General features: G+C 39.1%; 3 protein-coding genes across 5 annotated transcripts in view; all 3 read right to left on the bottom strand.

Annotated features, from left to right (window-relative positions):
- LOC101160317 (ERC protein 2) overlaps window positions 1-9,683 on the bottom strand; it is a 179,778-nt gene extending 170,095 nt beyond the window's left edge. Inside the window, exons 1-4 of one of the 3 annotated variants that reach the window (XM_078950583.1) lie at window positions 9,480-9,683; window positions 6,123-7,223; window positions 2,157-2,180; window positions 1,254-2,000 (exon numbers count right to left, since the gene is read on the bottom strand). In XM_078950583.1, the coding sequence (XP_078806709.1) occupies window positions 1,254-2,000; window positions 2,157-2,180; window positions 6,123-6,977 (1,626 nt within the window). In that variant the 5' untranslated portion in view covers window positions 6,978-7,223; window positions 9,480-9,683. The remainder of the gene's footprint in view (window positions 1-1,253; window positions 2,001-2,156; window positions 2,181-6,122; window positions 7,224-9,479) is intronic. The other 2 variants (XM_078950584.1, XM_078950585.1) reach the window with 2 other exon arrangements.
- Window positions 9,684-12,039: 2,356 nt separating this feature from the next.
- tlr9 (toll-like receptor 9) lies at window positions 12,040-15,920 on the bottom strand. The gene is made up of 3 exons (XM_011477168.4): window positions 15,687-15,920; window positions 12,491-15,463; window positions 12,040-12,394 (listed from the first exon to the last, which is right to left on the bottom strand). Exons 1-3 carry the CDS (start codon window positions 15,801-15,803, stop codon window positions 12,188-12,190), a joined length of 3,297 nt encoding a protein of 1,098 aa, XP_011475470.1. The 5' UTR covers window positions 15,804-15,920; the 3' UTR covers window positions 12,040-12,187.
- A 547-nt stretch (window positions 15,921-16,467) lies between these two features.
- Window positions 16,468-25,557, bottom strand: LOC101160809 (acylaminoacyl-peptide hydrolase). The gene is made up of 23 exons (XM_020704704.3): window positions 25,414-25,557; window positions 24,872-25,001; window positions 24,660-24,786; window positions 24,448-24,535; window positions 24,264-24,339; window positions 24,068-24,159; window positions 23,504-23,578; window positions 23,255-23,392; window positions 23,029-23,120; window positions 22,896-22,936; window positions 21,790-21,911; window positions 21,612-21,672; window positions 21,396-21,493; window positions 21,206-21,257; window positions 20,994-21,082; window positions 20,729-20,867; window positions 20,512-20,595; window positions 20,031-20,111; window positions 18,753-18,841; window positions 18,280-18,470; window positions 17,243-17,345; window positions 17,052-17,158; window positions 16,468-16,955 (listed from the first exon to the last, which is right to left on the bottom strand). Exons 1-23 carry the CDS (start codon window positions 25,423-25,425, stop codon window positions 16,850-16,852), a joined length of 2,193 nt encoding a protein of 730 aa, XP_020560363.2. The 5' UTR covers window positions 25,426-25,557; the 3' UTR covers window positions 16,468-16,849.
- Window positions 25,558-25,594: the final 37 nt, after the last annotated feature.

The following is a 25,594-nucleotide window of genomic DNA, read 5'->3' as shown; positions in this document are numbered from 1 at the left end:
AACGCTTGGGTCCCATAAACTGCATATATGCAGCCACACACATACACACAAACAGCAATGGCTGCATTTAAATGGGTCGTGCCACTCACATGGTCCTTAAAAAAAAAAGTGTGCTAAAAACTGGCTGAGTGGAGATCCCGCCAGCCATCGGCAATCCTGAGAGGGAGTGTTCTTGCGTGATAAGCCGATAGGCTCCAGATGTGTACGCATGCTCACACACATACAGACACACATGCACGCTCGCAGAACCCCAGATTTATTCTGACTGGACACATTGCTGATCTCCGTGTTGTCATTCTGCAGCTAACAAGAACATCATGACACAAACAAATCAGAGCTATGCAAAGACATGAAGCACACACACACACACAAATATAGTGGTAGGGAAGTTAAAGGCTAAGAAGATTAGGGAGTTAAAAATAGATATGGCAGGAACGAGGAGCTGTAGAGCAGCCTACTGCCGGCCCTTATGGTGGAGGATACAGGCACACCTGTGCCGCTTCAGAACTCACTGCAGGGATGGCCTTTGACAAAGACTGATGAATGCAAGGAGGGTGACTCATACCATGAAGCAGTTGTTTGTTTTGAATGGACTGCTATATATTCTCAGTTTATCTAAAACTTTTTCAGCTGTACTCACAGCGAGCTCAATGCATCCCATATGTAATAGGACGGCTGCCAAATCCATAACACACTGCAGAGACAACTGGCACATGAGCATCTGAGCATGTGCATACACGGGAGAGTAGAAGGCATGCAGAAAACTGCATGGCTGAGCACAGGCTTAGAGCTCTCCGTATGTTAATCTAGCCCATTGATAAGACCAACTGAGCTGCTTTTTGCTTTCACACTCTACATAATACAGCACATGAACAAATTCACACAGACATGTACAGATGAAGAAATGCTATTTTTGCTAATATCATCGACAGACACAATCTAAAAGCACCAACAAAAGGCCAAAGTTATTTCAGTAAAGAGACATTAATGACACAAATATTTGTAGTTCCATAAACACCATAAAAGCCACATTCCTGCTGAATGAATGAATTTGTGGCTACTTACTCAAGAACTGCAAAATTCATATTTTAATCTCATTTTTTTTTACATAAATTACTTAGACATAAAAAAAGACGCTTGTGTGCATAAGGTAGAAATGCTCCCTACAAAGCATTTACAGAAAATTCTACATTATTATTTCTACTATGAGATCTGAGGAAAATTTTAAAAATATTTCAGGAAAAAGAACAAACCTCTCTCACGTGCATGTTCTCCAACTGGGCCTCGGCCTCCTGTGCTGCCATAGTAATTATCCCTGTCCTCTGGCCTCGTCCCCAGTGACCTTGGGCCTGACCTTGGCCTTGAAGCATCTCCAAAAGCTTCTGAATGCTCTCATCTCGTGCACCCAGCGTCTGCTTCTGAGAATTAATTCTCGTCTCCATCTCTTCCATGGTCTTTCTCAGTAAAGACAGCTCCTTGGCTTGCCGGTCATGTTCCGACTGCAATCTGAAGAAGTTCTCCTCTGATGGATCAAGGCGAGGTGAGGAAAAACCGTCACACCTAGGCACCTGACAGGGGCTGCGAGGGCGTAAAGAGTTGCAGCTGGGCACCACTCCAGTGGTGTAGTTGGGGTTATAGAGGGACAGATTGGAGCTGTTCTTTAGTCCAGGCTGAAGGGTGTTGGCTGGACTGAGTCTCTGTGTGGCTACTGCAGTGTTACAGCCATATCCAGGGCTGTGAATGATGATGTCAGCTTCCTGTTGCCTTGAATTATAGGTGTTGGACGGGCTTGCTTTGGGGCTGTTTTTTGATGCAGGGCTGTGCAGGGTGCTGGGACTTTGCCTGGGGCTGTGGCCAGGACTGGGCCGGCCTCTAAAGTCCTGGTCCATATGGTGCTCTCGATAGGAGTTCCCATGCTGCTGCTGCTGCTGCAATCGACTGTTCATCTCCTTGTGAGCTCTCAGTTCCTCCTGAAGCTCCTGAACTGTTAGTGGCAGATGCTATGAAGACACATTGTTGTGTTTTTTAGTTCAACATCCTCCTTTAATTTGCAACACCCACATTAAATTACCCATCATGTATGAATATTGACAGAAGTACAATCACACATGATTTTCTGTGTTCATGTGAAGCTGACATAAAAAAGAAAAACAGACCTTGTTTCTTCTGATATCCCCTGACTGCAGCAGAGAAGTGATGTAGAAAACATACACACACATGCATGAATCCAAAATAACGCACACAAACCTCTGAAAGCCTATACATCCTTGCATGATGGGAATTACAAGGTTTTTGTAAAAGCTTTTGCTTCAAAGTTATTCACTTTGACCACCAGATGGCGAGATTTCTTTTAGAAACAGAAAAGGAACAAAGGATGAAATAAAAATGACAAATGCACACATAAAGTGACAAAAAGAGAAAGGAAGGGAAATGCCAAGGTATTTTTAAATTTTGGACAATTTCTTTTAACCAATTTTTCTGAACCAAAAAAATTTTAAAAAATCTGTATCACATATATTCAAAAGGTTTAAAAAGTTCAACTAAAGTAAATTTGGAGCTATGCATGGAAACAGGCTCTGCATCATCTACAACAATCATTCAAACGTTAAAGCAAGTGAGATTTCTTGCTTTGTTTTTTTTATATTAAAACAATTTTCTCCACTTTTGAATTGAAATCTTTGTTGCATCATGAGTTACTAATATTTCTCGACAAGGAAAACATTTTTATTTACAGTATCTAGTTTTGTCAGTTTGGTGTATTTGTTACATGATGATATAGTAGTCAATACTAACATTATACTGCATCATGGGAACTGGCCAAATAATAGATTATAAGTATAAATAAAATTTTACTGGGGAAAATAGTAGTGTTAAAAACTCTCCATTCTTTTTTTACTTTTCTATTTGTACATGATTATTCTTTACTCCTTCAGATTATCAAACAAATGAAAATATTAGACCAAGAAAATCCACGTATAAATGCTGTTTATAGATGCCAATTTATTTAAGCAATAACAAGACACCCAGTAAGGTAAATATTTAAAGTAGCACCAATATACCTCAAAAAAATCAGTCTAGAAGGTTGCAAAACTCTTTCTAAAGCTTTGGGAATGTAATAAATCACTGCAACAACCATAGACAAAAAACATAAAACAGGGTGGATGACCCTTCCCAGGTGGCTGCCCTTAAATGCACATGTTTATGAACCACAAAAACTGAAGAAAATATGGCATTGATGAAGAATTAGTGAAGATGAAACCTCTGCTGGCATGTGAAGAACACAAATGGCTATCTCAAGCTATCCAGAAAGACATATTGAGATGAAAATCTTGATGAACGTTATTTGCAATGTCATTACTTGAATTGAATTGAAGACAAATAATTAACTTTTTAAAAAGTTTGCATCACATTATATATGATCCACTAATGATGACTAAGTAGTTTCATTTTTTTTTTTCTTCTTTTGTTTTCATGATTCCAGTAACCAAATTAGGTGGTGGTAGTGTGATAGTCTATTGCAGGGGTGTCAAACTCATTTTCACTGAGGGCCACATCAGCATAGCGGCTGTCCTCAAAGGGCCAGATATAATTTATATATGTAACTAAACGTACTGACAAAAAAATGTAACGACTCCTTAATGTTAAATAACTAATTATTTATGTATTATAACTTTTTGAAGTGACAATTACAGTTGCATAGAAAACATATGTTTGCTTGTTATTCTAGCATTAATCCTTTTAAATGTGATTCTGTCGGGTTAGGTTATATGGACAGTGTTTGAGTCCTAATGTATAGTTGCCCAATCCCATATTTCAAGCCTGATTCCCCCAAAATATGAATAAATACACACCAATTTTTAATTTTCTTTTAAGAAATTAAAAACTTTTATGCTCTCGCAGGCCACATAAAATGACATGGAGGGCCACATTTGGCCCCCGGGCCTTGAGTTTGACACTTGTGGTCTAGGGCTATTTTTTTGTTGCTGCAAATAATGGATTCTGCTTTCAAATACCATAAAGTTGAATGCTGGCCATCCACTCAGTACTTAAAAGTGAAGCTGACTCGGGTTCTCCAGATGAAAAATCCCACTAAATGCAGAAGAAAATCCATTGATTTTTCTTTTTCTTTTTTTAAAGTATGGTTTAGAGTAGATTCCTCATAATCTGAAATAATTTACTTTAAGATGCAGTAAACTTATCTTAAAATTGCAGCAGTAGCATTAAAATTAAAATTTAAAAAACAGCAATACATAAAGAAATCAAAATCTGCGCATACAAATCTGCGCAAACCTCAGCAGTCTGTGCTGCTGAGGTTTAGCACACCTCCTAATGCATATTTTTCTTTCCCCTCTATTTCTAATAAGAAAAACACCACTTAAATGTTTAATTTTCTTTTACTTAGTTCATCTTTATCTTATATTTTATTACGGCCAAAGTAATGTTTTAATAATTCCAAAAAGCATAAAAGAACTAGTAGAACCTTAAAAGTAGTTATGATGATGCTTGTTCCAATATGCTAATTCCTCTCTCGTGGCATACAGGAGTTGAAGAGTCTGAAGGACACAGAGTTAGAGGATGTGGAGAGGACGCACGGCTGACCATAGATAATCAATGCAAGAACCGGCATTGAATATCAAGTCAGAGTCGGAGGACAACACCTCACAGCAGCACATACATAACCAGGAGATAAGACAAAAAGGTACACAAACACATTCAAGAGTTCAACAGCCACAAACAAAAAACAAGCAGGTGGTAATGGGGGGGGGGGGGGGGGGGGGGGACTGAGAGGCAAGGTGATATTGCCGATGCTTATAGCAAAGTTCTCCCATTAGATGGAAATGTATTCAAGTGTGTCACGGCGAACAAATGAGGGGCAAATGGAGAAAGAATACAAAGGAGAGAAAAGAACGGATAAGATAAAGGTTGTAAACATTTGGATAAAAACCAAGATTCAGCAACAACACATAGCATTTTATGACTGTGTCTTTTGGCTTTTGGGAACAAAAGGTTAAAGTTAAGAACAAAAACACATGAGGTTGATGATCCTTTGTGCTTTGTAAAAATATTGGCTGATAAGCAATAAGCTAATATAAAGCAGCTACCAATGCTAACAAGGTGTTTGTATCTTTTCATGTCTAAATCTGACATTTACTGGAAATTATAGCAGCTATTAACTTTATTACAAAGATGACTGCCAAGCAAGTAAGCTCCATATAAATTAGAGACACAAATCCCCAAAAAGTTTTTATATCTCTGCAACAGCTTGTGTCTGACAGCGCAGACCTTTTTTAATTGAAATTTTGCTCAACTCTAAAATGATATCAAAAAAGGCTGTTTTGAGATAAGAAGAACTTGTGTGTCTGTGTCAGTGTGGGCGTGTATCACTGTGACCTCACACTTTATGACTAGGTGAGAAGAAAACGCTGCAAATTTAAATGTAGAGGCCTTTCCTTGGTTACAATAAAAAGGTAAGTGTATGATGATTTCACTTTACATGAAAAGGCAGCTGAAAGAAATTAAAAAGTAACTGTTTCTAGTAACAACAGTATATCATTTTTTAATTTTACTAAGAAAATGTTACTCTATAAGACAACAAAACTAAGCCATACGCTTGAAGTACTTTTCAAAACAAAAACAGAGGGTCAATAAACACCTGAAGAAAATAAGAGCAGGCACTCCACAGTGGACATTTAGTGAGTGATGCAGACAGATGGATAACACTCCAGACTGTCTGGAATAAACACAGAGAAGACATGACACAGAACAGACTGGCCACCATTCCTCAAGGAGAAGCTGTAAGATTTTTTTTAAGAATCTTGCAAACACCTTGAGTTGCTGTCACGATTGCAAGTTTCCATGGAAACATGGAGGCTGGCAAACACAGCCACAACACAACAAAACAGAAGCTTTTCAAAGCAACCTTTAGGGGGAAAACAAAAGGGATAATGAAGCAGGGGTAATTGTAGAGAGGTGAAAGTGACATGTGATTGGAAAGATCTGATATCTTCATAATGAAAATATATGACACCCAATTGAAAATTTCAAAAGCTGGTTTAATTGTAGCAGCTCAAGCAATAGATGTTGCAGTTTACCTTTGTAAAAGTGTTTGTTCCATTTCATACCTGTGAATCTTCTTGGCTCAACCTGTAGTGGTCTTTCGGAGCTGAAGGCCGTAGTCCCTCCTCACGCCTAACTCCTTTGTCTCTTTTTGGTTCTGGGCTCCAGAAGTTCACGCTATTCATATTGTGGCCTGTCTTTCCATCTCTCCCTCCATCTAGTTCTCTCCGGAGGCTGTCATTCTCTCTGCGCAGGTCTCTCAGCTGAGCTTGGAGGTCATTTGATGAACCCTCCTCCTGTCCAGCCAAATCTAGTGTTTGCCTGCGTCTTCCAGATTGCTTACGCATGCTAGAAGGCGTATTTGGTTCTCCACAGGGGTCTGACGTAGGATGCATCCCAGAGGATGTGATGTTTGGGCTGCTTCCCATGGGTGTTGTCCCACCAGTGTAGGAGGAGCGGCTGGTACTCCGACCCACTGTCATAGTACCTTTGGGGTATCCACCAGACGGCTCTAAGGACTCTCGCTCATTTGGGTACAGGGTGCTGGAAGTTGCATAGGCTGCGCTCAAAGACTGGATATTTTCCATAGACAGAGTTTTACCACCTGGAGCTGTTGCTGACCCAAATGAAGTGGCTTTGGTCGCTGCAGTGCCAGTTTTGGTTTTTGAGCCTGGCCTTGAAACTGACCCTTGTGTCCCAGTCAATTTAGATGCCGTGGCAGGCGCCCCCCCACAGACGGACCCTGGCTCAAGCCCAGAGCGACACCCTGGTGTCGAGTTTACAGCCTGTTTGCCTTTTCCTTGTTTAGGGGACCTGGAGAAGCGTGAATGAGTTGTGTTGCCGTCAACATGGCTGCTGCCTTTAGCAGCAGCGGTGGACAGCTTGCTGTGCGAGGGCTTGGGTCTAATGTTTAAAGGCATTGTTATGTGGTATTTGTAAAGAAAACGTTGGAGGTGAAAATATATTCATATCCCTTTGTGGGACTAGAATGAATGATGCATTGAATAAAGGCCTCCTGTGGCCTCTTGGTTTTCACCTACCCATCTCTGGCTGTATAGCTTTAGGCTGAGTCTTTTTTGGCTCTTTTATAACTAAATTGTTGCAGATAAGGCTCACACTGGCCAGTGGTCTTGGGATTTCATTTACAGTGAAGATCATTGCGGATTCTATGCAAACAAAGGCATAAAGCACACACAAAAGTAATGTTAGAAAAGACATTAGCATCTAAAAACCACACACATGGGCTGAATCTCAATTTTACAGCCAAAGCCCTAATTTTTCACCGACCCCTACCTCTTCCACCTCCATTCCAAGCACTTCAGAGTAATTTCAAATTCAGAAGCTGCTCCTCCTTTTGTGACCCTAAAACAAATATTATGTTTGATGCATAACATCTAAAACAGGTGAAACGAGTGAGGAGTAACTCAGAACTAGATCTAGAATTTCTAAAACAAAGGAAGGTTCATAAGTTAACTATGTTAGGCTCCAGAAGGTTTGAAAAAATCAAAATGCTTTCACAGCCTGTTAACATGAGCAAGTTACAATACAAAAAAGAGAATTTAATGAAAGACATAATACACATAGCTTTAAAAAATTGACAATAGATATTGATTGTTATAATTTTTGAGTCATTCCTAAACAGGAAAAGTAAACAATAGCCCCTTTGTTTATAGTGTTTTGCTTTATGCTGGTTTGTTTGACCATCGTTACGCTTGAACACTAATATTAAATAATAGGGCTGATGGGTAGCATAGAGATTCACCCACAGGCTAAATACCAATCTTAAAATTCTTATTTTTTCTCAAATATTAATAAAATTGCCCAACCTCTTTAGTTAGACTAGTAATTCATTTCAATTCAATTCAATTTTATTTTATTTGTATAGCCCAAATTCACTAGAACAGTCGTCTCGATGGGCTTCGTATAGTATAGTACTAGAAATAGAATACAAATGTGGGTATTTATGATGTGACCTTGGTCAAGGCACATAAAGCTATTTTTTATTATAAATGCCAGACTTGAAACAATAAGTTAGATGCAAAAGGTTACCAACGACTTTCCTGATAGTAGATGTAACATGACCAGTTATTACATTGGGGTCGGTTCATCCCGCAGCGCCAGTTCTGCTTACCAAAAGTGGCTCACTAGGTGGCTCGCACTGGGTTATTGCATTTATTACCTACCAATACTTTATGGGAAAAATACTGATCTAAAGTCAAACTATGCCTGGCAATTGACATGCTGCATGATTTAAATAAAAATACAAGACCAAAGTTTAGACTTAATTTTGAGATAAACTCTAAATTGTGCTAAACTTTGAAACCAAGTCTATTTTAATTTAACAAGTAATGTTAGATCATTATAATATTCAGTGGAAAACGTAGCCGGTAAAATGAAAAAAACAAAACTAAAAACGGGCATGCAAAATTAAAGGTGCTTTGAAATTATTCTCAGGGAATCAAAATAAGTTTTATTTAGTCCATGATGGAGCAGATAGTAACTGCAAAAAGGAGGCAAATCCAAATCATAATCCCTCCTCTAATCTAAGAGGATTGGGTGCTGGGAATCTCTGCACAGGATGCAACTAAGAGATTGGCTAAGATTGCTTGTCAGTCATATTCTAGCTGTCTATTCCTTTATATGCATGATTGTTTTAACATTGAATTAAGTGTCACGAAAAAGCAATGGAATCAGTAATTGCGTAAATAGGTGAACAATGGCAGATTGGTGTAATTTGGTTATCGTTAGATTCAGTTCTTGATACGATTTTGATATAGGTTCCTGTCAGCTGGCATTAATAAAACATTGTGTCCATATTTGCATTGAGACAGAACTGTCAACTGCTCCATTTCGATGGATGCGCTCCAATTTTACGCAGCCTAATACTCTCGTGCTGAAGCACAGTGGCTACACGAAAACTGGGTCAGAAAAGGAGAACACGAGTGAAAATGTTGGGAATAAACGTCTACTTGACTTCGGATCTTTCTACGGGTGCTTGCGCTCACTTCTGGGTTGACAACCAGCTGTTGCTGCGAAGAACAGTGCAAGTGAAGTCACCTCCTTAACTGCAGGAAAACAAAACACACGTTCATTTGCGCCAAAAGTTGTCGCCAAAACCTGCTTCTTCATAAGTTGACAGCCTTTCATGCAAAAATCAAAACAAAGTAGAGATGTTTGATAAAGCGAAAAGGCTGCTCTACATGTGAGCATCCTGTACGCAGACGCCGTAATCATTCTACTACGAGCATGGAATGAGGGATTAGTTTCTCGCTCATGCACACGGCCACATGAGTTCAAGCATTATTTTACATAATAATCTACCACGCAAACTGTCTTCAAACGTTTTTTGGACATGTGTCAGATGTGTGCTCCTATAAAAACGCACAGCCCAGGTGCGGAGTCAGCCTGCAGCTTCATCTTACCGGACAGGTACCTCTCCATCACCACTGAATCCCGGCTGTATCCTGTCCGACCTCGGCGCAGACTCCATGATCTCATCAGCTCAGCTCCTGACCTGCCCTGTCCTGCCACTGGAACCGCTTGGGCGCGTTAACCCAGCTGGCGCGTGCGCGATTCATGCGCCAAAGCGCAACGATTGGATGATTTCCTTACCCCATATACACCTACACTAGGCGCCAGCTGATGCCACCACGAAAGAACAGATAAATTAATTCTCTATTATTACATAAAAGTGAACATGCAGTTTTACTACAAATGAATTGATGGATTAAAACAAATGCCATTACACATGGTCCATATTATGCAACAATGAACTGAGACAATCTAACACTTCTATGTGTTGGTACCAAGTTCAAGTAACTGCAGAGGGTTGTGTCAAAAAGAGCATCTAAAGTGAAACCAAATCTAAATCATTTATACCAACAGCAAATAGAACTTTCATACCTGATGGTTTTGCCTCACGTAAACAGGTGAGGCACAGAGGTGGCAGTAGAGTTTCTGTTCTGAAGAATAGAAAAGCGTTCTGGTTTCCTTTTTTTTTTTATTTGGGGGGGGGGGGGCAGAATTGTGGAAACTACAGAGAAATTCATCTGAAAAGGCACACCACAGATTTATGGGGGAGAAGCAATTGCAGGTAGGTTGAGGTTAGATGTGAGCATCTGTGAGCAACACCATGATTTAATGACAAGAAAAAGTTGCAGTATTTGCTTTAAGAAGGCTTCTGGAAAACCTCAGAGAAGATTAATAAGAGCTGCTTTGTGTCTTTGTGGATCTGGTTTAGGACTGTGTAAATATCCGGAAAAACAAAAAAAAGTTATGTATAAAGAAGTCTGGAGAGCTGTAAGACAGTGGTGAGATGTGACAGAGGAGGTAAAGGTGGAGGTGGGACAACAATGGAAAAAGGGCATCTGCAAGCAATTTGGAATTGGTTAAGGAAGTACACCTCATGTTAGATGTTTTGGAGATAATAGGCAGAGACTTCAAATTCAGGCGGCTTAGACATGAGGAGGGACAGTTATTATGTTGGTAAAAGGATGCAGAGGTTAGAGCTACCAGGAAAGGGACCCAAAGGAGGACCAAAGAGGAGGTTCATGGATGCATTCAAGGAAAATATGAGGGTGGCAAGGAGGATGCAAAGGATAAGGTTAAAAGGAGGCAGATAATTCGCAGTGTTAAGTAGCCACAAAAGAGGTTTAATTCGAATAATTAAAAAAATCCCACAAAGAAAAATAAATAATTTTTCTTTCTTCTTTCAAAGAAAAAAAATTACTTTTCTTTCCTATTTCTTGTTGCCATAGGTGAGTTATGAACACAATCAATGCGTTTAAAGTCCCACTCCAATCATCTTTTGATTTATTGTAAAAGTGTTTCCAGTGGTCTTTTCATTATGATTATACCATTTTTAGCCTAAAGCAAAATACCTGTGTTTTTTTCTTGGAAGTGGTGTCTGCAGAGCGGCTCAGTAATTTGCCTCTGAGTTGTCAGCCAGATCCAGCCTTACAGCTTTGAGCCAGATGCCAACTCAGTCGAGCAAACATCCAAGGATCTGGCCTTCTACAAGTGGATGCGTCAAAATGGAGTGGAGCCTGGAGCTTTTGGCTTGCTGTTTAACGTCACATTAACAAAAGAAAAATACTCCAAGAACATAGAAACTCCAAGAAGACAAATGTCAGTGGAGTGGGTCTGGCAATATTTTTTCAAAGGTGCTAAACTATTTGGTTGAGCAGTCAGTTAAAGGGTTAAAAAAGTTCATTTTTCCTTCAAATCAAATCAACCTTTATTTATATAGCACTTTTACAACAACACATGTCACTCAAAGTGCTGGGCATAAAATACAATAACATTTAAAAACAAGACTTTCACTTTAAAACAAGACTTTCAGACAGCTTTATATGAAACTGCAGCTGCAGCCTACAATGCTTTCAGTCAGCAGATAGGCAATTAAGTTGACCATTTGTTACTTTCATGTTGGTATTTTTATATTGCCGGAAGCTTTAAAAATAAAACGAATTAAAAGTGAACTGCAGGTTCTACAGAAAAAGCATCATCTAAATTTTCTGTTATCATCTTCCCGGCAACATGAAAAAATTCATGAATCAAGTTGGTTGTGATCTGAAATAACAGAGAGAAGTGAAATTGTCATATTAAGGGTGGGGATGCTTTCGATTGAATATGCCACTGAAGCCCTTCTTCATATATTTTATCGATTATGCATCCAAGTTTCTAGCCTTAAATAATCTTAATCTTGTTTCAAACCCAGAAATTCCTTCCAAACTATTAAAGTTACATGAAACTAATACATTCTGTGATATCACAAGACAGGGGGAGACTTAAATGCATCCTGAAAGCCAGAAGTACTGAAACATATTAAACATTTTACAATTTGATGCAATTTTGAATAAAGCCGTTATTTATTTAAAAACAAGCAAAATTTGCTTTTGTGTGGGCAACCTGGAGAATTATAAAAAGACTAGAACAGTTTACCTGCTGCAGGACCTCTGCTTCTGATTGGGTTTTTTTCAGGAAGTACAACAGAGCACAATTGGTCTAAAACAAAAAGGGCAGTACGAACAAAAGAAGTCCCACAAAGCAAAATAGCTACATAAATGGAATCATTTTTTACCTGGTTATGTTAAATAGTCTTTTTGTTTTTTCTGAGTTTGCTAAAATATTATATAAAGCTTTCACTCATGTTGCTATCATACAGTTTCAGGTTATCTAATGCCAGTGCAACCCTCATTTGATTCCAGAAAAGAGGTTGAGCCTTGGGATTCATTGGCCAGGACAGCACAGACTTTCTGCACAGTCTCTTCCGCAACTGAAGATACTTGAGTTTCGGGAACGTCTCATCCAATAGAACCAGTATGGCTGTATCCATCTTCAAAAAAGAGATTCAGGAAAAATTAAGGGTTAAAAGACAGCACCAGGTTTAGATGAAGTAGGAATGACACCAAGAGGAATATTGAACTGTTACCTTCTCATCCAGAAGCCTCTGCTGAACCATGAAGAAAGCCTGCTGCATCACACCATTTATCATCTCAGCTCCATGTGCACCCTTAGCCAGCACAAAAACAGTCTTCCCACTGTTCTTTACGGCCATATGTAGGTTGTCGATGCAGGAAATTCCAGGAATCCAGTCTCTTTCTTCCAAACAAAGGCAAAATCTCCGGTTTCCAGACTTCTCCAAATTAACAGTCAGTTCATTGTAGACCCAGTCCCTTACTTCCCCGTTCCTGGTGTCGAACACGACAAAAGCATCGTAGTGATGACAGGAATCGTTACCAGGCAGTTTAGAGTAGCCTTTATGTCCAGCCCACAGCACCTGCAAGCAGTACCACACATCCCAGCCATACAGATGCTTCAGGAGAGGTACAACAGTGAGCACTATAGTAAAAAAAGAACAGATCAGGAAGGCCAAGCTGCCATAAATGTCCTGACAAGAGCGTTGGTCCATGAACAGTAGACTTTTTCCCTGCTGGGACTCTGGGAATTCACAGAGTACATGAGTGGTCAGGTGGGGAATCTGAATGGAGGTGGTGCGCAAGAAATCTGCAAGCCAAGATGTGTCGCAGTAACATTGAAAGGGGTTGTCATGCAGGGTAAGTTCATGAAGAGAACTCCCATTTTTGAAGAGGGCAGGGAGATGCTGATTGCTCAACGCCTTGATCTGATTGTGATTGAGGTATAGGTATCTTAAGGACGTAGCTTTGCTGAAGAAATTCTCAGGAATAAAAGTGAAATGATTGTGACTGAGGTCCAGAAGGGAAAAAGAAGGTCCAAAATCTGCTCCTTGTGGTGGCATATAAGTCAGAAGGTTTCTACTCAGGTTTAGGTGGCATAAATTGCCAAGTGTTGAGATGTTTTGCCAGGGAAAATAATAAAGTAAATTGTTGCTGATGCTGAGACCTTTGATGCTTACTGGAAGGTTGATCAGTAGTTGTTCTGAGACGGATTTAAGACCATTGTTTGATATGTCCAGGTAAATGAGCTTTGTCAGGTTTTGAAAGAAGTGGGTATACTTGTTGTTGTCAGAGCCCCACATGATGTCAAGGTGGTTTCCACTAAAGTACAGGTACTTCAAAGAATTGCTGAGCAGCCTCTGATCTATTCGCATCCCAATACCGTTGTTTGCCAGACTCAGCACTTCCAAGCTTGTTAGGTTTTTAAGAAACATGAAACTATGGCCCATGCCCCTCATTTTAAAATGAAAGTCATTATTGCTAACGTCCAATAGCTTCAGAGTGGACTTGAGCTCACTGAAAGCATGTGCGTTATAAAGATCAAGTCTATTAAAGGACATGTTAAGAAACACCAGCTTTTTCATGCCATCAAACATCCCACCTTTCAATGTCTGGCTCATATAATTGAGAGAAAGATCTAGACAACCTACATTCTCCAGCCCTACAAAAACCCTGTTGTTCAGTGACATAAGGTCGTTCTGGGACAGATCAAAATCAAGCTTTTGATGGCAAAGTTTTTTTTTAAAGTCCCATGGTTGTTGTATTTTAAATTCATTGTTTTCTCCCGTTTCGGGCAGAGTTTGCTGGTTGGATTTCCACGTGTCAGCTCTTGATGTCTTTTCTCGATCTACCACGATGGGAATTTGTTCGTGAACATGATCTGTGTACAAGTTCTGGTTCTGACAAGTCTCCTGGTCCACAATCCCAGATGAGGACTTTGAACAGCATGGAAGGAAATTGAGCATGTTTTGGGAGAGGTCAACTTCTTTGAGAGATGATAACTTTTTCAGGGAGGTCAGGTTACATGCACTAATGAAGTTCATTCTCAGCTCCAGTTTAGTCAGATTCCGTAGTGTAGACAGAACTTTAAAGCTGTCATTTGAAAGTTTGAGGAAAAAGTTGCCACTTAGCAGGAGACTTTGAAGACCAGATATCTTGCTTATGTGCGGGGACAGGATCAGTTCTGAAAATGTCTTTAGTGGTTCATAGTTGTAGATCAGACTAATCCAAGTAAGGCCTGTGAGCTCTTCAAAAAAAGTCCCATTTCGGATTTCATATGCTAAAAGGTTGTCGGAAAGGTCCAGGCCTTTTAATTTTTTCAAATGCTTGAAAAGGCCAGGAGGAACTGTTTTTAGAGAATTTCCTCTCAAGCTTAAAAAAGAAATGGAGCTGTTCTCGAAATAAAATGCCTCTGGATGCAGATGAAGAGGGAGATTGTTTGGACAGGGGAAACAGGGGCGTGCTGCGTGATCACAGCGTTGACAATTCCACTCCAAATTCAAGTTCTCAAGGGCAGTCAAATGGGAAAATGCTCCTTTTAAGACTTCTGTGATTGTGTTCTCTCTTAGATCCAAACTTGTCAGAGATGGTGGTAGTCCTTTAGGGACAGAAGTCAAATTATTATACCCTAATGACAGATTTTTCAGGTTAGGAAGCCCTCTGAAAACTGTTGTGCTGATGTAAAGAGACTGGTTGCAGGGGTTTGCATAAAAACAGTTCTTGCTAAGTAAGAGTGTGTGAAGGTTTGGCGTGTTTAAAGGATGGATAATATTAATAATGCAATTGAGCTGAAGATCGAGAAACTGGAGACTTGCAGGTAACAGAGGAATGGAGGTCATGCTGTTTTTTGACAGATAAAGAGATGTGAGATTTTGAAGGTTTTTGAAAGCATCGCGGTGAATTTCGACTCTGCATTTTTGGCTCTTCACTGTTCCCAGTCTGTCAGGTTCACAGTTGCCCATTAGTCTTAAAGTGTTAAGGTTTGGGACACCTGCAAAGGCATGATGTCCCACGTGTTTTATCTTGGTGTAGCCCAAATTGATCTCCAACACAGAGGAAGATTGAAACGAGGGTGTATACTTGAGAGGTCTGAAGGAGCAGTCCACGGAGATGGAATTCACGTCAGCTTCACATGGTAAAAAATTGGTATTTATTGTATTTCCAAAAGTAAAAAGGTGGAGAAGGATGAAGGAAGTTGTCACCGATGCCTAAAATGAAGGACACCAAATAATACATAATTTACCACCAATACATAATCCACGCATGCCATTTAAAATGTAAAGACAGGTATAATTAAATAAACAAAAATGCATTTAAAATTAAAAAAAATATTAAAAACTTTGTTATTGTAATACAAAAAGCCATTGCTTACATTCTGATAGAATAAAATAAAGATTTTTGTAGTACAGAATATAAAGTTGCATCACTTACCATAGGAGTCTGTAAATGTAGTTTAAAATTTGCTGCAAAATGTACATACAGCAATCCAAGCAGTGACTCTGTAAATTGAAAACTGCATGTCTCCGATCGTGCAGTGACAGGTTTCATTTAAGCAGAAGTGAAAGTTAGTGGCTGAAGATGCAGAAGTCTGGACCAAACCATGTGACCAAACTGAGATCAATGAGGCAAGCCATGTGTAAACATTTTGTTGGCAGATTTTAAAAGCAAAATTGTATTTTTTAAAACAAAAAAAGACATCTTTGATGTAGTCTCCTCTGCATACATTTAATCTTTTTTTCTATGCTTTTACTCTGTGGCTATACAAAGGTAGAGACAAGTGACAGAAGGAGAATCCGCCATTGGCAATCAACCTTGTAGGGCCTATTTAATCGTTAACCACTTAAGAAATACTAGAATCTTTGAAATCATAGTTTTGATCCAATGATGAACCAAAACCATCTTCAAGCTCTTTTTAGGCTGATTGCAAGCACTCATTTCCAAGTTTCGTGATTGCATTTAGCCCAGATGATACTTGTGTCATCAGTCTGCACTGAAAGCATACAAAAAAGAAAAGAAAGAAAAAAGAAAACCACCTGCAGAAGGATCCAAAGCTGCCGTTTTTGACGCTTCCTGTGTAATTAATCGTTTACCCGCAATGACGCTGACATTTACTCTGAAGGAAAACAACAGCAGTCATTCCGCAGATGGTGAATATATCACTTCAGTACAGATTACCCTTTTTTCACACACACAGATTCATCCCACACTCTGAGCAGTTTCAAAATCACTTTATTAAATGCACTAAATCCAAACAGTAACATTGATTTGACTTCAAATAATTGGAAAAAATGGAAAATGTGATTAGAAAGAATTTATTTCTTCAATATCATTCAAAGCTAAGACTCAAAAGCCCTTCGTTTTTGCAAAATCAAAGCAAAATCATATTTCTGTAGAAACACAACGGCTTTTCATCAGCTGCTGTTAAAAGTTTAAACAGTTACTTGAAGAACCTGTTGCTGTTAAAAAAAGAAAGAAAAATAAGAGAGTAAAAGGATTTTGCCCTTTAGTGAAGAGAAGCTGCAATGCTTTGGATTGGACCTAAAAACAGATCTTTTTTTAACCCCGGTTGAGGTAATCTTTTTCACACGGCGTTATCACAGACTCAAGTGTTGAATTATCCACAGAGCAATGTTCATAAAGCCGTCTGATTCTGCATCCACCTTGGAGAGTGAGTGGTTGTTGCCTGGGTACCACAGCAGCCTGAGCAATAAACATCAGAACATTATGAAGTTAAACTACAGAGATGATTTTCTCTGCTTGCAGGGTTTTTGTTTTTGTACTTTGGGGTTTCCTTACCGAACAGGGATCTGCCTTGCTTTTAAAGCTTTGTAGTACTCAATTCCCTGCTTGTTGGGTACACGCTTGTCATCTTCCCCTAAAGTGAGCAGCACTGGTGTCTGCACCTACATTCACAAATAAAATACAGAAATATGAAAGTAAAGCAGTAAAGTCCTTGGTGAGTAATGGATTGGTTTCGTCACAAGTACCTGCGTGACGTGTTTGATGGGGGACTTGTTTAGCATCTGTTCCCAAACTGAAGGCTCAGGTAAACAGTCGTGACTGTAGTCATAACCAGCCTCAACCACGCACCTGCAAAAAAAACAGTTAAACACCAGTCGAGCAGATAATACAAGTACCAAACTGAATATTGTGGCTGAAATTATACAAAACAAAAAATTTAAAGTCCCACTCTGATCATCTTTTTCACCAATTTAAAAAAGCATTCCATGTGTTCTTTTGATTATGATTATGCCATTTTAGAACATAGTTTCTGCAGAGCGGCATGAGTTCATCAGACATTCTCTGAGTTTTTGGGTGGGGCTGTTGCTTACACCGTCTCCCATGAGCTGATAGCCCTTCACACTCCCAGCCTATCATTAACGGTGCACCAAAAATGGCGAGCAATATTGGAGCTAGATTCCACCTCAGACGAGGAAAATGTTAATGGATCTATTTGTCTGCTTGCTTTGGAATGGAGTGGAGCAAGGTGCTTGTGGCTCACCATCTTACGTAAAAACTACAAGCTTCTTCAAATGGCATTTTATGCATCTGCCTGAGCTGCGCCATGGTTTGAATTAAGAAAAACTCAGTAATGAAGTTTTAATCTTATTTTTTTATACATGTCCTCCATCATTAGAAAGACATGTTAAAAATACCAAAAAGATGAGCTTTATTGGAGTGTGTCTTTAAACAAATTTCCTGACAGTTATGTCGGTGTTTCTGGTGAAAGAGCAACATGAGTAAGATTGAAAAAATTAAATACCCTAAAAAGAGTCAGCTGGGATATACGGGTAGACAGTTTAGGGAAAGGGATGCTTTCTAAATCACATTTTTAATGATCTTTCTATCTTTAAAAAATAATGGCAAAAGTTTAAAACATTTGTTTGAACTGATACATCTAATGGATTGTCATTATTTAAAATGTAGATCAATAGATTTTTTTTTAAATCTCCAATTTCATTTTGCACAACTGACATTTTTGAAAAAATAAATGTAAGAGAGAATACGTGAAGTGCACGCTCACCAATCTGGGATGTCCGTGCTGCCAACCATAGAGGCTAAGTTGGTGACAGGGTTACGTGCCACACAGGCCTTGTAGAAACCTGGATACTGGCCAATCAGATGACAGGCCAAAAAACCACCATGGGAACCCCCAGAAACTGCTACTTTCTGCCCGTCAAACTCGCCATTTTTCAGGACACTTTCCACGGCAAACTGGTGAGAAGCAAACATGAAAAAGGGTAAAACATCTGTGAGACACATGAAAATAAGAGCAGAGAGAAGGATAAAAAAAAAAAAAGGTCAAGCTTATTATAACTCTAGCTATTATGAGCCACGATTTAAAGAGGAACCATGGCAACTAGAAACCACTAAAAATATAAGCCAGTAAACTAGATTATCCTGATCCCGACACACAGCTGAAAATTGCTTTTGAAACAAGAGCAGCAAAAGTTTGAAATGGCGATCGGGTGTCACTGTCATTTCCTTTGTTCTTACCTGAACATCTTTGACATCCTGGGAGCCGACGTTGCCCAACAATGAGAGGATGTTGTCCTGACCGAAGCCAAGAGACCCTCGATAGTTCACTAAAAGGACGACAAAAACACTCGTGTGTGAGGCAATACATTGGGAAATAGTCCTTCTAGCAGTCCTGAACATTTTGGCCACAGATCCCTTCTTGCAATTTGGAAAATGTAAAGGATTCCTCAAGTCTTATTGAAATGATCAGTGGCTTGCATGGCCTTAATGGAGAGAATTTTCTGGATCTCATTACTCTGGATTGAAGAGATTGTCTAAAATAACTCTGTTGTTTGGATTACTTGCTGTTTAAGAGGCTTTGGGTTTGGTGAATTTAAATGTAAACAGACGCACATACTTCCTTGCTAACTAACGTTTTCCTGAGACATGCATGTCTGTTCGCATAGACAGGGAAATAACATTAACCAGCTTTTTCACAAAGACGATCTTCATGTGTAAGGTTACCCAAAAACGACTAAATGTAAATATCCAAAGTGAGGCATCAACATTTCCATCAGTCAACCACACAAACAGCAATTAGAGTTTAAATGTTTCACATTAAAGAAAGATATTACTACCATGCTTCGCGAAAAGGAACTAAAACAAGAAGTGATTTTTTTGTTGATAAAACAGAACCATATATATTTTAAGGAAGATAAGAAACATTGAACTATAGAAACTGAGAGATAACCACTTGACAGGAAGATCCCATGACTGTGTATTTACCGGCTGCTAAAATCTGAGCCTACAGGGTTTAAACAAAAAAAAAGTCTCATGTTGAATCTTATTGGGGCATTTTTCCCTAAACCTAGCTTAAACTAGAGAAAGAAAGATGGCAGTCAAGATCAAGCATTTTTACCTGTTAAAAATGCTTGATTGGTACTAAAGTGAAATTTAGATTCTTCTTTTTTTTAAAAAAAGCTAACAATGTTGTCAGCTAAACAGTTATTCCAACAGTTTATATCTTCAATATTTTTTTAATTCTGGGACACAGCTGCTAAGACACCAAAAGATGAAGCAAATAAAATGGGGGAAAGATACGCTTGGGTCATTTAAAGATATTGGCATAAAGAATAAAGGACTTTGTTTTAAAGCACACTCCTGGCATCTATCAGTCAGATAGATAGCAAGAAAGCAATCAAAATACAAAGCATTTACAATTGTATGAAACTGTAGAGAATAAAGGCGGGAAGTACTGCCTTAAAAACCAAATAAAGACTTGAAGCCATGGCATCTGCTGCAGTGTGTGTTCCTTACCTAGTAAGACAGCAAAGCCCATGCTGCACAACACAGAGGAGGACAGAATCCATTCAGCCACAATCACAGAATGAGGACCACCTTATGAAAGAGACGTGTTTTTTAAAGTCTGGTCACATATGATTCCCAACTTTTGCTGCATTTGTTAAGCTTGACATTGATGTTAAAACAAGTAAGGAAATTTGTTTTCTTCATTATAAGAATAACAAGACTAAAAGATCATGCTTAGGTTTTCACAAAGAGAACCATTGTCATAGCAACCACTGTCTCCAATGCCAGTCTTATCAGACGTAGCTCTAGATGAACTACCCAAACATGAGGTCAATCCTAAAAATAAATCCTATCTGGATTAATAGTGAAGGTTTATTACTTTCAAATACAAAGCTATTTTATTTTGGAGTCACATCAGTCAATGTTAAACACAAGAGAGAATTTTATTAACTGTCCACGACCAAAGAAACAAGGACAATCAGAGACAAACCATGTGGGATGACGACCAGAGGCAACTTTCCTTCAGCCTTAACTTCCTTTGGTTTGATCAGCAAAGCTTCAAAATCAATACCAGCTGAAACACAGAAAACATTGTAGGGACATCCGTTTTATAATTCCCTTGACAAAACTCCTCCTTTTCCAGGTATTCCTGGCTCACAGTTATCGTTTCAGCACAAGTGGGCATCATTTACTATATGAAATCTTACGGTATTGGCTGTTGTCTTGCTCTGGTGGAGGAGTAAATGTCATGATCTGCCAGCCAATATCTGGCAACATTTGTGACCCTTCCAAAGTAACCCAGACCACTTTCTCCTGAGAATCCCTGCTGGGAAGAAAGCCCACCCTCTGGAAGAAGACAGATTATACTCAATCTTCAGTTTTAAAGCAGTAAAGCTTAATGGAAGAGGTTACATCATAAATAGGATATAAAATATGTATTAAAAATGTTTAGGATGTTAATGAAAGCAGCACCAGATATGGAGGACAGTTGGGGGAGGAGCAGCTGACCACCATAAGATCTCTCTCTATATTCAGCAGACACCAGCTACCAATATCAGACTCTATGAAACAAAACAAAGAAACACTTCATTAGCTAATAACAGTGTACTACTTAGTCATAAGCAGAACCTTAGATACAGATACTAAAAGTTTTTATTTACACCAATATTAAAACCAGAACCCACCTGCAGTGAGAGAGGTGACACTCCCAGTGCTGATATCCACTGTTAAAAGATCCTGTACATCATAGGTACAGCATTATATGAACTTTTCAGAACTAAGACAGCTTAGAATTCACAAAAATGTTGATTAAAGAAGATAAATGTCTCCTAAACTTTCAGTTATCTCCTAATATTTGACTGTTGTTAAATGTACCTTGCGGCTGCGCTGAGGACAGGAAATAAGAACCCGCTGACTGTCAGCTGACCAGCACTTCGGAGACAACTGAGAACAATAGATGCCAGCAAAACCATCTGTGACGGTTTAAAAAAAAACACACACACAAAGAAGAATCTGTGTAAATGCAGACATTAAGTTTTATACGCAATAAAACATTCACTTTGCTCATCTCATCCCCAAGGAATTCCTAACCTTCTTTTGATCGCTTCACCTCATCAACCACCACGGAGGTCTTTTTAGTGTACCAGTCGTACTGAAAACAAAGAATGCCAGAAGAAAAAAAAAAGTTGGTTTGAATAGGCAAATGTGCTTGACTTTAATAGAACAGGGGTGTTTGATCAAAATAAAAGGGCGGTCCACTCTGTCTTACCATGCAGACTTTGCTGCACTGCATGTGCGGTCCATAGACAGAACACTCCAGATAGATGATTCGGCACTGGTCTGGACTCAGCCTGGGAGAGCACACTGCACTGGAGCCTGACGAAAGTTGCTCTGAATTGAAGATTACAGACGGAAATGAACATTAGGGGTGTATTCAAACTGGAAAAGTCCGTTGGGTTGGACCCAGTCCGGTTCATTTGATCCGGATCGAGTCCTGAACCTTGCGTTTGGTCTGAGTTCAGACTGCAGTCAAGCGGACTCTCCTGTTCCGGACTAAAGATTGTAAACAAAATCATGTGACTAAACATCTCTTCAGTCATTGGTCAGGGATTGAGAGGGCGGGGCAAAGGAGCTAGAGACAGAGAATTATTCAAACTTTATATTTCGCTCACAAGTTTTGTCTGTATCAACGTCAGGCTTAACAATGTTTGCTTATAGATTGTCGGGAAAACGGTGAGAAACAATGTTTACCACGTTTAAAAAAAATGTATGAGTGTGAATTCATCCGATCACATTTCAATGAGTTGTTGTCTCATCGTTGTGCCGTTTTAAAGAGAATTCATAAGGAACTACAAGGTAGCCTTTAAGGTGATGTCATGGCAGCACAGAAAAGCAGATAAGAAGTGTTTTCAGCTGTGTTAAAATAAATGTTCCCACATATAGTTGGACCCTTTTTCTGTCGGCTATGGTGGCTTATTTGGTTCAGAACGGATTGTATTCATACTAAGGAATCTCAGAGCAAACCGAAGCTCAGTTCGATTGGAAATGAACCGAGAACACCTAGAAAGATAGGTCAGAGAGGAGTTCCTGGTACCAATCCAGGGTCCAGTCTGAATACACCCTAAAATTACACTGTGTCCAGCCTAAAGAAACTTCAAGGAGCAAAGGAAAAGAGTTTTAAGAGGCTTTACAAACTTATTCAAGGTTTATTTAAGTATTTCTTCATCGATAATACTTACTGGTTGATTTAAGTTGATTATGAAACAATGAACATATGTGAGAAGTATAAAACCAAATAACTTGATTTTATAGTATAAAATCAAGTTATTTTGATTTTACACTTCATCTTATAAATTAGAAAAAGTATTTACTCACCACACTTTCCACCAGTGAGATCAACATAGAACAGAGATGACCTGCAGAAAAAATGAAACATAAAGTATCGCACAGAAAGAGGCCCCTTCTGACAAATCTTTTGAGTTCCCCCAGCAGTGATAATTGTAAGTACCTTCTGTTTGGACAGAACTTTAGGCCGAGTCTGAAAGGCTCGTGCCACCAGCCAACAAAAACCACACCTGTATCACCTGGAGCCCAAAACGCCTGCAGAAAAAGCAGCATGGATGCTGTATGTCAGACTTAATATCCCTCTGGAGATCGATTAGGTATTTAAGAATTTGATGACAATCTAAAGGCTGCAACTTCTGTAGGAAAAATCTAAATAAATAAATTCGGACCTGTCCAGGTGAAATATCATCAGGCACTCCTTCTAGCACAGATACGTTGTCACCCTCTATGTCCAAAACGCAAAGCACAGGGCAGCTCTTGTTGACTAAGGCTTCCCCCCAGTCCTCATGGTAGGCAAATTGCTCCCCCTGCAGGATTGAGATGAAAAAAACTTAATATTTCACAACAATATAGCACAGAAAAACATTAACTACCGACATAAACTGTAAAAGTTTAAAGAAACAATAAAGCAGGATCACCTTAACAGTCTCTTTTTTGTCCAACCTTGTGGTCTCCTCCTCATCTATAGAAGAAGACAACTCTGGAGGTACCATCTAAAGAAAAAAAAATACGTCAATAGTTCCTGACCTTAGATTTTATTGATTTACATTAATACTTTTAGGGAAACACTGAATTGGAACTGAAACTAAGTGTTGATACGATACATTGTGTTTGAAAGGTGGGCCAGATTCTTACCGTTTCTTAAAGAACGTAAACAAAAACGAGTTTGTTGTGTTTCCACTGATGGAAAATATTTTTGTCGATGAAAAACAACACTAACAAGCATCGGACACTGAAGTAACATTGTGTAATCCCAGCATGTTTGTTAAACTCACTTTGCAGGATGAATATAATTCAGTCTAAACATGAGCAAATACACCTGATTAAACAGATAGCTCAAGCAGTTTCAGTGTTCAATAACTCAATACATTCCAGACATGGGGGGGAAGCTAGTCTGCCATAATGAGATGAGATGACACTGGATGGCAGATCCATGGATGGCACTGACACGCCATCTATGCAGGCTGGTAAAAAAAACAGACCTGGAAGAATGATTCAGCCTTTAGTCTCTTTTTCTCCGCCACATACAACAGGTGCGTCTCTGAGTGTGACCAGACCAGGCAGCCAAACTGCTCTGAAGATTGAAAACACAGTGTGATGAACACCAGCAGATGTGCCATGGTGGTAACATTCCCAAAAGACCAAAAAAAAAAAAAAAATGACCATAACAAAACTCACCATCTTCATAGACTTTCCCGTGCTTTTTCAAGGCTGTCAGATTGATGCTCTTCATTTTGATGTTTTTACTCCAGATCTGTAAGACAACACAACATAAAGAAATGGAGGGAAAATACATGGAATACGTTTTATAAAAAAATAACTCGTTTTTTTTTTTTTAAAAGATAATTAAACAACTACACACCTCCAGAAACTGCTTTTCCTCTCCTTTGATCGTGCATTCTCTGACAACTGCCTTCATTTCACCGGAAGGAGAATCCTTACTTAGCACCCTGATATCACAAGTAAAGAAGGTCAAGTTCAGCCAATATATATAAATGCTGAAATAGTTTTAAAAATATGTATAAATATAAAATATAATTTTAAAAAAACATGATTCATTCTTATTGTACATACTCTCCTCTGATCTCGGTGCAGTTTCCTGATGCTCCAGAGTAGACCAAAGACTTGTCATCGTGAAATACAATGTACTGCCTACAAAACTTGACATTTTCATTCCTCTCCAAATCTCGCTGGCTCCATTCTGCTCATAAAAGCAACAACAATATGGGCTATTGATAAACACTTTTTTTTTTATCTATAAGTTGTGCCCTGCAAAGCAAAAGTACCTGTGTAGATGTTGCTGTATTTGCCTCCATACTGAGAGGTAATGACAGGTCCCACATCCGCTCTGCTCAGACTGGGATACAGGCTGAGTTCTCTGTACAGCTTGGCTATCTCCTCCGGGTTGGTCACCACCTGACGACCCGCAGAGGAATATGAGCGTCTGAGTAAAACGAACTTAGTTTCTGACAGCGAACAATGACCTCATGCTAGGACGCTAGCATACACAAAGTTGACACAGTAAACACATCTTAACTACTATGTTCACTTTACAATGAGCAAAATTTTGAAGTTTAAACTTAAGCAGTAGCTGATTTTTAAGCAAAGAAAAATAGTGAAGCAATCAATCTATTTCCATTTGGCAGGGAGTTATGTCCATTCACTAGGAACTTCCGTGCTGCCGGAACTGACGGACAGAATCCATGGATTCAGACTAACGAGTCAGTTCAATACACTCGTTTTTGTGTTCTAAATTTACAAGTAATTTAGGGGTTTCTATTCAAAATGCAACGTTCGTTTTTATTATTATCGTTTCTTTTATTCATACCTGTGACTCCATAACAGGAGCGGTCCTTGTTTGTACTCGGAAGGAATATTTCCTTGATGCCACAATAAAAACTAGCAATGCCAACCGGACACAAACCTAGAAACCTGTCACAACTTCCTGTTTCAAAAAAATAAAAGCCGAATGTTTCCTGCATTGCTCCTGGTTATTCGTGTACACACGC

This window comes from Oryzias latipes, chromosome 7 (genome assembly GCF_053564925.1).
Source record: "Oryzias latipes strain Hd-rR chromosome 7, Olatipes_Hd-rR_3.1".
Classification (NCBI taxonomy): domain Eukaryota; kingdom Metazoa; phylum Chordata; class Actinopteri; order Beloniformes; family Adrianichthyidae; genus Oryzias; species Oryzias latipes.
This window is presented reverse-complemented; position numbering and strand designations above follow the sequence as displayed.